The sequence below is a fragment of the Columba livia genome, chromosome 2 (genome assembly GCF_036013475.1).
Source record: "Columba livia isolate bColLiv1 breed racing homer chromosome 2, bColLiv1.pat.W.v2, whole genome shotgun sequence".
Taxonomy (NCBI): Eukaryota; Metazoa; Chordata; class Aves; order Columbiformes; family Columbidae; genus Columba; species Columba livia.
The window spans coordinates 122,081,379-122,096,285 of NC_088603.1; the positions used below are offsets into that span (position 1 = coordinate 122,081,379).

Here is a 14,907-nt window from a genome sequence, read left to right on the forward strand (position 1 = left end):
CTGATTTTGTATTTTGTTCTTCCTTTCAAAACCAGAGCAATCGGATGGCTTATGCAGAAAGTTGGAAAAGGCTTGTATTAGTCCTAAACCTCAAAAACCATGGGATAAAGACGCTTGGGAAATTCCACGGGAATCCATTAAATTAGTGAAAAAACTTGGAGCTGGTCAGTTTGGAGAAGTCTGGATGGGTAAGTTTATGTCTTTAGAAAGAGTATTTAAGTCCTCTAAAACAAGCATCATTTCAAAGTTACTCAGAATAATAGTGGACATGAACCTGGTCCGATATACTTACAGAACAGCACAATCAGGACCAGACTATACCTTGTTGTGAGGAGAGAGGATTTGCGAGGGGGAAGATATGTGATATCAGGGAACAAATTCTTTGGTGTTTTTTAATGGAAAAAAAATAGTGAGTAAGCACTCTAATTTAGAGGGTTGAAGACAATAGGGTGGGGTATTTTTGGTTACGTTTTGTGGGGTAAGTAGGAGGTTAAGATGTGACTCCCGATTCTCAAAACTAGTGGGCACCTCAGAACTTTGTTTCAAATCAGAAACAGGTTAAGAGCCTGACACAGAAAGAAATAATGTCTTTTAGTGAATTACGTGTACAGTTTTCATTGTCTTTTGGTAAAGAAAAGGCTGCAATATAAGCATGGGCTTGCCATATTGAGTGAAAAACAGAGACACTTAATCCAAGATTATTGCCTGCCAGGTTGCTACTGAGAAACTGGGTGAATTATTTAGTGAGAAGATTAGAGACTGATCTCCCCCTACCTTGAACTATCGTGCAGGTCTTCAAGAATGAAAGTGTCATAAGGCTTACAAGTTGTGTTAATATACATCAGGCAAGAAAATATAGTGTTTAGTTATTATAACCATAATTATTTTTTCAGCCTCTCTCACTTCCTGTGGCAAGGGGCTGTGGTCACTGTCTAATCATATTCTGCAAAAATATTTAACCCTCTTGCTTTGAAATGATGTCTGAGTATTCTTTTGGGTTCCATATTGCATGTTCTGCGTGCTGTTCATTACTTATACGCTTATTACCGCTTACCATTTTATTTGAAGTAAACTGTATTTTTCTCCCAAAGTCTTTATTATGGTGTTTTTTTCAGATAATTGTCTTAACCCTTCCCTGAATCTCCTTTTTGATGGCTATATTTAAATAGTAATAAAATTATTATTATAATAATCCAACAGATTATTATTGTTATTAATTAACAAGTTTCTATAGGCAGGGCATTTCTGAGCAAAATAAAATTGTATCTCAAAGCTTATTAGAAGACACAAAGCTTGAAGGGAGCTCTGATACCACATGGGAGTGCAGCAGTCTGATGGGAATGTCATTGCTTTGAAGAGATGCGCTCGTTTAGAAAAGTAAAGCACAGAATGATGTTTGAGTAGCACACTCCACACACAACTACAGTGTCAGCCAGGAAGCTTTAATTCAGTGGTAGGTGCAATCTTTTGATATAAATAGTGTAAAAAACATACAAGCAGCGCATCTCTGTAATATAGTGTAGCCAAGTTCAGCCTTATGTCTACCTTCATAAGTAAGACTTAAGCTTCTAGCTTATGATATACATGAATGATAATTTACATACTAGTTAAGGCAAGTGTCAGTCGTTGTGCAGGTTTTCGTGTCTAATAAACCAGGGCAAGAAATGCTTAACTGACACTGAAATGCTATGAAAGACACTGTGGCAGAAAGTAATCACCTGCTTGAAAATGCAGATCATTTTGGGAAGTGACTACTTCTGCACACACACACACACACACACACACACACACACACACACAGAGGCAAGAAACTTTGAAAGGGTGTTTCTGGTTCAAGATGTTTCCTCTTGTTTGTATCATTATTTTAACATCTAAATTAGGCCTAACCCCTGTATCTGAATCACTGCACTGTGAGAAAAACTAATGTACTGTGAAAGTGATCGCTGTGTTTCCTCTTCTCTGCTTCCTTTCTGAAGCGAGAGAGGCTGCTTTGCACGGCGCAGGCCCTCTTGAATAGGGAGCATGGTTAATCTTAGAACTGGGGAAGTACAAGCTGGAAAAGGTGTATTAGGTCAGCTGGGTGGTACAGGGGTGTCAACAAACGCTCTTTATTGTAATGACCAACCAGAGGCATCAGGAATTATGTAGAGGTACTGAGAAATAACCCGGTTGATGTGCTCTCTTGATTAAAGAGCTAGTTGTTATATGCTCGCCTCATGTAGAACAAATGTATTTTTAAGCCATAGTGTGAATTAGAGAGAAATATTGTTCCATGGTTCAATTACTGAATACATTTATTCTTGATAAGAGTACTTAGAATTGTAGTTTCAGAGGGAACAGTGTCCTGTTCAGAGGAACTGGGCTCCCCAGTTAAGAGAGATGTAGAGCTACTGGAGAAGAGTCCAGCAAAGGGCCACGAAGATGATGAAGGGACTGAAGCATCTCACATGAGGAAAGCCTGAGAGAGCTGAGACTGTTCAGCCTGGAGAGGAGGAGACTCAGGGGCATCTCATCAGTATATACAAATATTGAAGGGAGAGTGCAAAGTGGACCGAGCCAGGCTCTTTTCAATGGTGCCCAGTGACAGGACCAGAGGTGGTGGGTACACAGTGAAACACAGGAGTTTCCCTCTGAACATCAACACTTTTTCCCAAGCACTGACACAGGTTGCCCAGAGACATTGTGGAGCCTCTGTCCTTGGAGGGATATTCAAAAGCTATCTAGACATAGTGCTGGATGGCTGGAGGTGGCTCTGCTTGATCAGTGGGTTGGGACCAGGTGTCTTCAAGAGATGCCTTCCAACTTCAACACTTCTGTGATATATGGAAAGACGGCGCAATACTGTTACTGCAATGTGAAGATCTGCTACCATTATCTTTTATAGCCTTTTCATTTTAGTTTGTCTATAAATACTCTTTGGGCTTCCAAGTTGACATCTTGCACATCTCGGAGGGAGTTATGTTATGGGAGGACTGAGAAAAGCCTAGGAGCAAAAACCAGACTCCTATATCCCCAAGCACTTGGCTGTGCTCCTTCTGAAAGCTCCAGTGAACCTGTGAAGAGAGTCTTTGTCACTAATAAAGTGGGCAGGTGAATCTCCTTCAACTCTGAAGAGTTTCCTTTACACAGAGATTCGGATCTGGAGACCTGGAGATCTGATCAGAAATGGGAGGCATGACCTCATTACTGTTTGTTATAAATTCATATCACAGCTTGGCCTGATTAAGCCCATGCAAGAATTTGGTGGCAACCCAGCTGTCCGAAATACTACTCTGTCAAAATAATGGTAATAATATCTGACATAAACTTACCTGAAACACTAGCAGTTTTCGGAGGATTCTATTTTAACATAGAGAACATGTCTCTGTTTAAGACATCATCGCACTCCTCAGACTTGCATACTATTGCTTGCATCACATTTAATTTTTAACAGGAATCTAAACCACAGAGGGACTTGCTTCCTGTGTTGGTATGAAAGGTTTTTTGACCATGGGGTTCAATGCATCTGGGCAGCTTCTTTAGTGATGTGATGAACCAGAGTACCACTGCAAAAACAGGGTCTATGTTTTATGCATTTTTGTTCCTAGTATGCACTGATATGATGTGAACCATAATGCTCTGTGATATTAATAATCCATGAAGAGAATTTTCAAGCAAGGCTAAGAGAAAAGTTAACAAGCCAAATGGAGCCGTTATAGTGTATTTTATTAATAAGACACATTTTGCTTGCGTCTCAGGTGTAAAAGGTTCTTTTATTCGGTAACCCCAAATTAGAATATAAGTAATACAAATTTTGGAGGTGTATTTTTTAATGGAACTGTTAGAAAAATCAGAAAAAATCATATTGCAGAAAATAAAAGACATCTAAAATGAATGAAGAAAACTCACCAGTACATCTCATCGGTGTCAGAAATTGATTTTAAAGCACACAGATGAACTTAATGTTAGCTGCAAAGGATCTGAATTTTATGTCAGCTGTTCTAGGTACAAGCAGGAATTCTGTTGCTTAGCTATCCTTTTGAACTCATGTTTAGGCAGCAAACTGACCATATGTTCACTAATGTCATGTGGCAAAGAATATTGTGATATAGCAAGTGCTGGGCCTAGACCCGGAACCAAGTTCAGCTCAGCCATGGAGGCGTTAGTGAAGGGTTCAGAGCCCCAGGTACTGTACAAAGTGAGGGTGAGGCAGTGCTGTAGCCACCCCTTCCCACAGCTCCCTGTGCATTGCTGGAATCCTTCTGTGATGCAGACTGAACGTTACATTTGCTGTCACCTGCTGAAATGCTTTGGGGTCACCAGTTTTCCCTCCACCTGCACAGGCTGCAGTTTCTTACCTGTACAGTAAGAATGTGCCTGCAAAGCAGATGATCTTTATGGAAACTACTTCAGAAGTTCTCAGGATAAGTGATCTGGCATGATGACCACAACTTTTTTAAGAGCAGGTGGTACAGATGCACACTAAAAAGGTGCTGTCTGCTCCAGGTCTGATGTGGTACCCAGCCCAAGTCAAGCTAATGCTGCTTTTGCTGATGGTGGATGGGCAAAAGAGGTGACAAATTCCATTTTTACCAACCTGTCAAGGGTCTTGTTTTTTACAGATGCCATTGTGTGTGTTCATGGAGTTCACAACCACTTTTCCTCGGTGTTTTGATGTCACATCCCTCCCAAAACCTGATGAAATAAGTGAACATCAGAGAGACCAGGATCAATTATCTCTATTGCTCTCAGCAAATCTGCTTTTTGTGTTACCATCCAACCTCACTATCACTTGAGGTGTTGTAGTAAACTTTAAGTAGAATCCTTGTTTGATGGATCTCTTTGGTGAATGTAAAATACTGTTACATTGTTAATGCTGTGTGTTGGTCATAGTTGCTTCACAGAAATAATGATATTAATTAGTATGTTCAGCAGAGCATTCAGCAAATTGAGAGTGCTTTGCTTTAGGGTATGGGATGGAAAAGTAGAAATGATACAAATAAGGTTCTTCATAGGCAGGAAGTGGTGTATTTAATATCTGTTTTCCTGATAGATATAAATTGTATACCTGAACTTTAACAGCAGAATTTGACCTGTAGTAGTTAGTTCTTATTATTAGATCATCCAGAGGCATATCTTTGTTATGCTTTGACGTGACCATGGTTGGAAAAATATGTTTCATAATCAAGGAGGTGAATAATTTGTGATAGACATAGTAGCTTTTGTGGCTTTTCTCAGGTGGTGATACTTCTGTAAGAAAGATGATGGAAGAGTAGTTGGAGCAATCACTTAAGATCTGAAAACGAGTTTCTTGCTTTGCCACTGATTTCCTATGTTAAGATGATAAATAGTATGAAGACATTGCGGAAGATGTCCCTGCTCATTGCAGGGGGGGTTGGACTAGATGACCTTTAAAGGTCCTTGCCAACTCAAGCCATTTTATGATTCTACAGCCACAATTTAGAGATGTAGCCATTGCTATAACACTGTCTGGATTGTTGCTGAGTAAGGAAATGAGACTGTTTCATTGGGTCATGAAGGTTTTACCTCTTCCAAGAAATATTTTTGCAATGTTGAAATGGGTACAGTGGGGGAAAAAAGGCTGGGGTTTGATTTTCCTGGAATGTTCTGTAAATCTGAAAAGTTAGGAGGAAGTTGTATTTATATTTTTCTCTTTGTCTTATTTTCTTTTTCAAATTAAATGACTTTACAAGATTAACTTTATGATCAATGCTTGTTATGCTATTGTTATTTTAGTGCTATTTTAACATTTATTTAATGTTTGGAAAACATTAGAGCAGAAAATAACTCACTGCTTTTCTCTTTACTGATAGTTGCTCTTTTTATATAATTACAATATTACGTTAGAAGGTTTGATAAGCAGATAAATGAAACGGCCACAGTCACTTCAACTCTTGGCATGAGCTATGTGATAAAAAGTTATCACATTTTAAATCTTGCTCTGAACACTGGAGGATTGCAGTCCTGGCAGCGTATCTTTATTGGTCATAAGAATCCTCATTTGATTGTGCTTTCCTGTAATGCTGTTTTGAGCACTGAGGGTTACAGAAAGGATTATGAGACTGGCATGAGTACAATGGTTATAATTGTGGTATTTAAAGACACTCCAGAATCTTGCAAGCAATCCATGGACTCTGTTAGATTTTGAGACAATTTATGTGGACATTCATTAAAACATCTCTTGGCTGTTGGAATATTTTATGGAATACCTGAAAATGAAAACTTGGTATGAAGTAAGATGATTTGCTTGCTTCATTTTTTTTTTCAGATAACTGATTTCTAACAATCGGGAACGGATTATTTTTTTCACTGCAACATTGTGTCGGTGGCAAAATAAAAAGGAATTCTAGCATAAATATTTGTGGCACTTGCTCTCAGGCTCTTAGCTATTCCTGGAATCCAACCTCACCTGCTTTGCAAATTCCTACGAGTCAGGGTGCTGTGCGGCACAGAGTGACTTCAAGTGCACTGAACATATTCCCTCCTTCTAGGTTATTATCACAACAGTACCAAAGTGGCTGTGAAGACTCTGAAGCCTGGAACGATGTCTGCACAAGCCTTCCTGGAGGAAGCCAACCTCATGAAAACACTTCAGCATGATAAGCTCGTTAGGCTTTATGCTGTAGTGACCAAAGAAGAACCTATTTATATTATAACAGAATTCATGGCAAAAGGTAGGAACAACATTGGATCTGCAAGCAATGTTGTAGTAAACTCTCCTAAATTGGTCCCCATTCTTTAAAAAGGAAGGAATAAAAAGGGAAAACTTGGTATTTTAGCATTATTCTTTCGAATGCTCTGATAAGAAGTGAAGGAGTATATTAGAGGAGGACTGAGGATTTAATTTTATGATTCCTCATTGTATTTGTGAAATAAACTATTTTTACAGTTTTCTTAAGTGTAGCATTTTTAATTGTTTTAGATGCAACCCCCAAAATAGCTCCAGTTCCCTTGTGTTCCCTACCCAACTTTTATGTCTAGTGTCACAGTAAGGCAATTAAAAGAAGCCTTAGAAATTGCCTTATAAGGCCCTTGAATTGATAAATATGTGTGTAATAAGGTGAGGGGTGAGTGGTCCTGCAAGGATTGCTGCACTATGAGGAAAGGAGAAGTTTTATTAGAGCATCACTACACAAAATAAGTGAAGTTTCCTTCTCAGCTTGTCTTGGGTTGTAGTTTTTATGGTTTGTTCTGCTTTCAAGCAGTTCTGCTGATCCCTTCAGAAACAACTGCTACTGTTGAACCACTTTGTTCTCTATAATTTGGAAAGGATTGATGTGTGATTCTCCTAGACAGCTTTCCTGATAGACCATAGAATAGGGTAATTATCAAATTCAGCATCACTGAACTAAGGTGTGGTCTGATGAGAGTTTTCTGTGCCCAGGAAACCGGCAAAACTTGGATGCTTGACATGCTGACCTGGCTGTTACAGATGTTATACCCTGTACAGAGACTGGTTTACTGTAGTCACCTTGAAAATATATCAAAACACTTCACTGTAAAACACTGTAATACATCAAAACACTTCACTGTAAAATACATCAAAACACTTCACTGTGATCCAGAAGACTGGGGACCTGGTGTGACTTTATTTCGGTATTATAATGAGCTGCACTGACTGACTCTTTCTCTGTGGTCACAGGAAGCTTGCTGGATTTTCTGAAGAGTGATGAAGGAAGTAAATTGATGCTTCCAAAGCTAATTGACTTCTCTGCTCAGGTAAATTTTAAGAAATACGCTCAAAATTAAGAGAGTTTATTTCTCTCTGAGTCTGAAACTCATGCTGGGCAACTTTATCCTATTTTTTTTTTTTCCATTAAAAAATAACATGATTTTCAAATAAGTTTGGGTCTGAGTAAATAAGGTTAATTGAAAGGAGGGAATAGAAAAAAGATATTTCAGAGGGATTATGTTTTGTTAGGCTTAGCTCTTAGATACTGCAGGTGACCTGCTTAGATGGTGATGGTACCCTGCTGAGATGGCAGTGGTACACAGCCACTTTTCTTCATGGAAAGGTTGTTTTTGCTTTGAGCAGCTGTGAGTTGAAAGTGTAAATACAAGTTTGTGAGTCTCTGCTTATGAGATTCCTTCAGTGTTAACATCTGTGTTGTTTTTACTTCTTAAGATAGATCTGTTTGTCAGACTTCTCTGTTAACCTCAACAGACTATCATTGGCTTCAAATTCTAACATAAGTTACAGTGAAATAAATGAAATCAAATCAAATGACATTTCAGGTACTAGTATATGATTGATCAGCCATGATGACTGTTTCAAAAGTAGTACACAAGTTATCCCATGTCAGAAAAGAAAGTTGTAGAGAGAGACCCCAGGCTGATTTGTGTGTCAAAGACTGGATCAAAGGTGCCTGGAGCCCCATGCTATACGAATAAATGCAAGATTAGATATTAGGAAGCATCTATTTACTGAGAGGGTGGTTTAACACTGGAACAGGCTTCTTAGAGAAGTGGTCGATACCCCAAGCCTGTCAGTGTTTGAGAGACATCTGGACAATGCTCTTAACAACATGCTGTTACTTTTGTTTAAAGTGGCCTGAAGTGGTCACGCAGTTAGACTAGATGATTGCTGGAGATCCTTTCCAACTGGAACTATCCTATCGTATATTATGTATCACATATTGTTATATAGATGTTGAATACATCAAATAGAGATTTTTATTTAACATAGATTCAATGCAGGAGCTGTTTTGCTATAATTTTTGGTTCAGTGTAGCTATAGGCTTTCAAAGTTTTCTGAACTCTTTGGGGAACTTGTCCTTGAAAACTTAGCGGCGGGGCCAAAGCTTTGTAGATGTGGAAAACTTGATGGATCCTGGGTCATGGTCAAGTGAGATGAATAACAGTGGGCAGGAAAAGAAATGTAGCTTTGACAATATTGTGTAAAATTCAAGGGAGAGAAGAATATCTATGAGTAGTGATATGAAAGGAGGCCCAGGATATGGAGAGGAAAGCAGATGTGGTTTTATAGCAGACCTTTTTATTGGAGTTAGGGACGTCGTGTTCATTTTAAATTAATATTGTGTTTTCAGAAATCTAAGTCTTAAAAAGCTTAATGAACTAGAGAGCAATGCTAACTAACAACATGGCTAAATCACTTCCAAGATGACAGGGGTCAGTGATTGTCATTCACAAAGCTTTGAAGGTTGGGTCACTTGATATGGACATCACTTGTCACCTTGATCTGACAGCACCCTCTCAGAGGCAGCTCCTGCATTTGACCTTGGGGCCCAGGACCTTCTGCAGCACAGGTGATATGAGAAATCCCTCTCTTCACATAGGATGTAGACTATCAACAGAAATTCCCGAGGGCGAGCCGTGCCTTGGGTTGCAGAGTCATCTGAAAGCAAAGCATTTCTAGCTGCAGCCCAAACAAAACTTTGGAACAGAGATACTGGGATTTTTCTTACAGGAAGAATGTAGAGGTTTGTTGAGCACATTTGTAAAGAGCCCTTAATGCCGCTGGGTGATATGAGGACTCTGTGGAATAGACTTGCAGGCTGCATGTGGTTCTCAGACCTGATATTTCCCTCTGCCCAGCACAGATGTTCCACTGGTCTTCTCTAACTCTGATAGTCTGAATGTTAATTGATGGGTGTTTAGGGCAAAAGAAAGACAAAAATATTTTCAAACTCTGTTGGCCTACTGCAAAGATAATGGTAATTTTACTGCAGACCCATGGATCACACTTTTCCAGAATGTAGGCTGTATATAAAGGAGAACTTCAAATGTGTCTAGTATTTTTGGTATGACTCTGGTTTATACAAAAATAAAAATAAAAATTAAAGCATAGAAGGAAGTTCATGGTGAACTACTTAAATAAGATCAGGGATATCTTTTTTGCCTTGGTGAACACACACTTGAGCTCTTAATGACTGTCTAATCACACCATTCTGGCAAGGCCGTTTACCAGACTATCCCAGCTTCTCAGAAAGACTGAAAATGCAAAACATGGTGGCTGAGGATTGGCTTGCATTTCCCCTCATACATCAGTGATGTTGCATGAGGCTGACCTGCTCCCAGTCATGCCACAGAGCTGCCTTTCTGGCATCCACATGTCTGCAGGCAGAACATCTGCTGTAACAAAAATTTTGCTGAGCAAACCCAGCCCGTTGCAGAAGGGTGTGTTACCAATGGACTTGCCATACAGCAGGAGAAAAATGGACAAAAAGTGTTTTCACTCAGTATGTTGCCTTTTTATCCAGAGGAATGGCCATTACTAACTTAGGAATGGCCTTGTCAGATAATGAGGGACTGGGAATGGGAGGAAGAGAGAGGAGGATGTAGTCTCTGTGACTATTCGATACCTGAAGCATGTAGTGCAGGTAGTTGAAGATGAACCCCCAGCTGAAGTGGATTCTCCAGGTGGTGTTGCAGAGTGCTGGGGGTTGGTGTTTCCATTGCCAGACTGCTGTTAGTGCACCACTCACCGACTTCATAACGCATTTGCCTTGAACAGTCTTGAAAGAAATCTGCATTTACAAGGGGTAAAAAGTCCTGATTTTATAAAAAGGAAAGGATTGCTCCCCTAGGCAAAATTTAAAAAAAAAAAAAAAAAAGGAAGGAGCATTTTTCAAGCAAGTAATCAAATATACTCCTACTCTGCCATAGTGATTTTGCTGTTTTGATAGCCTAACATCCACACTCACCAATTGCCATTTTTGACAGTGATAGCTGAGTACTAGGGACAGACTTATTAATAAGGCCTGTAGGGATAGGACATGGGTAACAGTTTTAAACTAAAAGGGGGGAGATTTAAACTAGATATAAGGAAGAAATTTTTTTTACAGTGAGGGTGGTGAAACCCTGGCCCAGGTTGCCCAGAGAGGTGAAGAGGCCCCATCTCTGGAGACATTCAAGGCCAGACTGGACGGGGCTCTGAGCAACCTGATCTGGTTGAAGATGTCCCTGCTCATTGCAGGGGGGTTGGACTGGATGAGCTGTGAAGGTTCCTCCCAACCCAAACTGTTCCCTGATTCTGTGATTCTGCTTGCTTACACTTGCATTGAGTGACTGCTTTAGTGTCCAGCTGTGGATTCAGGATTTTTATGGGTTTTTTTTTGCTGTACTAACAATCACCATTTATGAAATTAGGCTTGTGGGAAACATGACAAGAAAATGGTTGCTAGACAGGTGGCCCAGCTCAGTTTCTAAATCAATCTGCCCTCTGAAAGAGCTGAAGTTTCTCTTTTGTGTTTTAATTAGTGCATATGAGTAGGGGCTGGGGAAATCTAGTGTTAGCTGTGCCCTGGCAAAGATTATTTTGGCCACAAGAGATGAATGCTAGAAGTCTCTGAAACGAGTGTGTGTTAAAGGAAGCTTCAAGCACATACTACCTCCTTTTAGTGCAGAGCAGAACTGTCAGTATGTCTGACATTCCAGAAACAGCCAGGATTGTGGAGAAGGCAAAATCTGAGCCCCTTTCCCTGCCTGTGTGACGGCTGCTGGTGCCTCAGTGGCCAGTCTTGCAGCTGCCCTGTGTCTGGCAGGTGTTCGCTGACACAGTTCACAAGCGGTTCCCCTTCCTGGGACTTCTGCCTGTCAGCTTAGGGAACTGAAAGGTGCTGTTAGCTGTTGTTTCCCACTGATGACTTGGAGTGTAAATTAATTTCACTGCTTTATCCATGAGCTGTACTGCCAAATCTCGCTAATGCCAAACCAGTCAATGCGTGGACTGCCTGTCTTCCCCTTGGTCATCAGCAGGCAGCATCCTGGCTCCTTCAGCACAAAAGCGACTGGCAGACTCTGGATTTTACTAGTTAGTTTTTGTCTTGCCCCAGGGGTAATTTACCCAAAGAGCTCTCATTTCTTTATTTCACAGTTCTGGAAATCGTACTTGCTTCTGTTTGATGAGATCTGCTGAGAATGTCCGATGCAAGTTCAGTGAACCTTTTGCATGTCTAAACTCTACGTCCTTCTTATGCAAAACCATTATCTACTGTGTAGCACACACAAGTGTGGTGGCTGTGGTTAGGAAAATTATATCAGTTGTTACTGAACATACTCACATTATAACTTTCAAACTGGTCAAAACTTTGTCATAAAAACAGTCTTTCTACTCGCCTGTGCAGCGCTGATACTTTCGTTAATTCTTTTATGATTTACAACTTCACTGGCAACTCTTCTTTCTGCCTTCTAGGGCTACAATGTCATTAAAATAACAAGAAACCTAGAATAACATTAATGGAGATTTTTTGATGCACTGTTTTAATCCCTCTCCTCTTGTTTAAGGGGATGGAAGAAAGTCCTAAATTAGAATTAATTTTAATGCTTACTTGCCATTGAGAGATTTCCACTGAGGTTTTGCCATATTCCTTTTCAGGTTTCTTTCATTTTTAATAATACCCTCTAAAGGTCCAGTGCCTAATTATATATGTTACTTTACTAATCCTTTTTTTCCCTGTGGGTCTGTTTTGACTACACAGCTGCTCAACTGGAGCGAGAGGAACGTGTTTTTGCTGCCTCTCCTGACTTCAGCTTTAAGATAAGCACTGTTACAAACTGAAAATTTGTATTACACTTACATATCACTTGAAGATTAAAATGTGACTATTTAAAAACAGTTTTCAGTTGCCAGATACAAAGGGTCGACACGTGCTTCATAGACAGTCACATGAAGATGAACTCCCTTTTGGAAAACTCTGTGATCAAGAAGTATATTTTATTTTATCGGACATTATTGAAAAGAAGCTGGTTTTGGTTAATCCCAGACCAAAAACAGTCTTGTCCAGATAAACAGCATGTTTGCTTCAAACCTTTCAAAACTGGAGACTGTTTTTTAGTGAGGTGCTTCCCTAGAAATTTAGAATTAACAAATTTAAGGCAGCGTGGACCTCAGGATATGCTCCATTATTTCCTCTGCTTCAAATTCACCAGCAGGATGCTCCCTCCCACCCTGAGTGCTTTGCACTCATTTGCAGTCTGGTTTTTGTGCTGCTTTACTTGCTTGGGCAGGAGCATCCCACTGAGCCCTGGCCCTCAGCTGGTGGGCAACTGAGAGCAGCTCTGAGGCCACCATCCCCCACCCACTGAGCAAAGGATGAAGGATGCAATCAGGATGTCCCTGTCACGGCTGGACCCCCAGGAGCATCTTCCCAGCCCCAGAGCAGCCCTGGGTAGTGGGTGCAGCTGTTCATCCCTGCCTGTCTCGCAGGCAGCAGCGATGCAAGGGGAATTTTGAAGCTACCTTTATGCACCAACCCCTGCCTTCTGTTGCCTGTGCTTGCACGTGTAGTTTTATAATGCAGATCCTCGAAAGAGTAAAAAGCCACATCCACCAACACAATGGGAAATCTCTTAAAAGCATACCTAAACCATCTCTAAGTAATCATTTCTACATGGCTTTCATTTAAAATAGGACAGGAGAGGACTGGAAAGGTTCTTAGCCTATTTTTCTCAATATTTTGGAAGCTGTAAGTCATAACCTTTTGTGGTTGTTTGTGGGTTTGGTTTGGTTTTGTTTTCCCACAGTTGACTTCATTTGTAACCAAATAAAAACTCGGCTCAACTTTGAATACTGATTCTTCACTTACTTTTTTCTTTTTTTCCTATTTTACTTGCCTGCCTTGTAGACGAGTGAGGATCTGTGAGTTTGGATTTAATGACAGTTTCCAGGTGTCTCACAAACCACCTCTATCCACAAAAACTGTCCTGGCCTAGTTCCTTCCCTTTTTCATCCAGTGTTCTTATCTCTTTACAATGTGTGTATCCTTGGCCCTTTCCGTGGAGACTGAAGCAAAGGCACACACTTAAAAACTTCTCTGTGCAATTTGCAGGTAATCTTCATCATTTAATCATTCATTTAATGTGGGCATTTTCCTTGGTCTTGTCCTGTTACTAATGCACCCTGCTTATACTTACTATTTGTAGCACTTTTTGTGGGTGATCTCTTCTCGTTTTTCTTATATTTTATACTTTTTAAATCTGGCTTCATCATTTTCAGGTGTTTCTGACCATGTAAGATTTGCCAATTTCTTATTGTCAGGCACTGCCTTTACAATGTGTGATTTGCACTTGCACTTGTAACTGCTGAGGTTTTTTGATGGTGTCATTGTTTCTGAGGCTTTTTAACTATGAGGTTGTACCTATCAGCCTTTTAGGTTGTTTAAAATTTCATTTCCTGAGGAAAAAAAAAAAGTTCTTCATATTTGGCCATTCTTTCATTCCCTTTGGTTTCCATTCCACTCTTCTTCATGATCCGTGTCACTTAGTTTTCCTTCTCAAAATGACATAATACATTCTCAGCATGATGCCAAAGCATCCTATGAGGCTTCTTTAGTATTCCACATTTTTACGTACAGCCTAGAAATGCATAAGTGAAATCCATTACATGCCTTGCCATAACCCTTCATCTACGTGAATAAGCAACATTGGAACCTATGTGTAAGGCACAGTTTGTTTGAAATAACTCTTACAAATGAAGATCACAGACTTTGGAATGGGAATTGAAATTAAGCATGTCTTTTAGTTGAAAAACAGAGCTACGAAGGAATCCAGAATGTCTCCTGTTTTGTAGGAAAAACAAACAAACAAAAAAACAACCAAAGAAACAACACACAAACAAAATAACCAAGTCTCACCTTTTGAAAAGAAACATCTAACTGCCCATCCCTCTATGTGCTGTTTCACATGAACTGTGATTTTTCACCAAGGAAGCATAGGAGTTGTGACCAAGTGACCTTTTCAGAAGGTGTAGCCCTTCTGTGACCACAGTGTCCCCTCCTGAAAAGGGCTGGCTTATTGTTTAATCTTCTGCTGCTTTTGCTGCTTTCTCCAAATACCTTCAGAAGCTACAAAAAAATGGGTCAGAAGGTAGAGAAAGCATGTTTTCAAAGCAACACTGTTTGTTCCACGCTTTTGTTACCATTTTCGTTCAGGGTTTTGAAAGAGTTT

At 40.0% G+C, this 14,907-nt stretch overlaps 1 protein-coding gene across 7 annotated transcripts in view; it reads left to right on the plus strand.

Moving 5' to 3' along the window:
- The window catches only part of LYN (LYN proto-oncogene, Src family tyrosine kinase), a 52,968-nt gene that overhangs the window by 26,441 nt on the left and 11,620 nt on the right, over window positions 1–14,907 (plus strand). For all 7 annotated transcript variants that reach the window (XM_065053578.1, XM_065053573.1, XM_065053572.1 and 4 more), the window contains exons 8-10: window positions 36–188; window positions 6,492–6,674; window positions 7,643–7,719. In XM_065053578.1, the coding sequence (XP_064909650.1) occupies window positions 36–188; window positions 6,492–6,674; window positions 7,643–7,719 (413 nt within the window). The remainder of the gene's footprint in view (window positions 1–35; window positions 189–6,491; window positions 6,675–7,642; window positions 7,720–14,907) is intronic.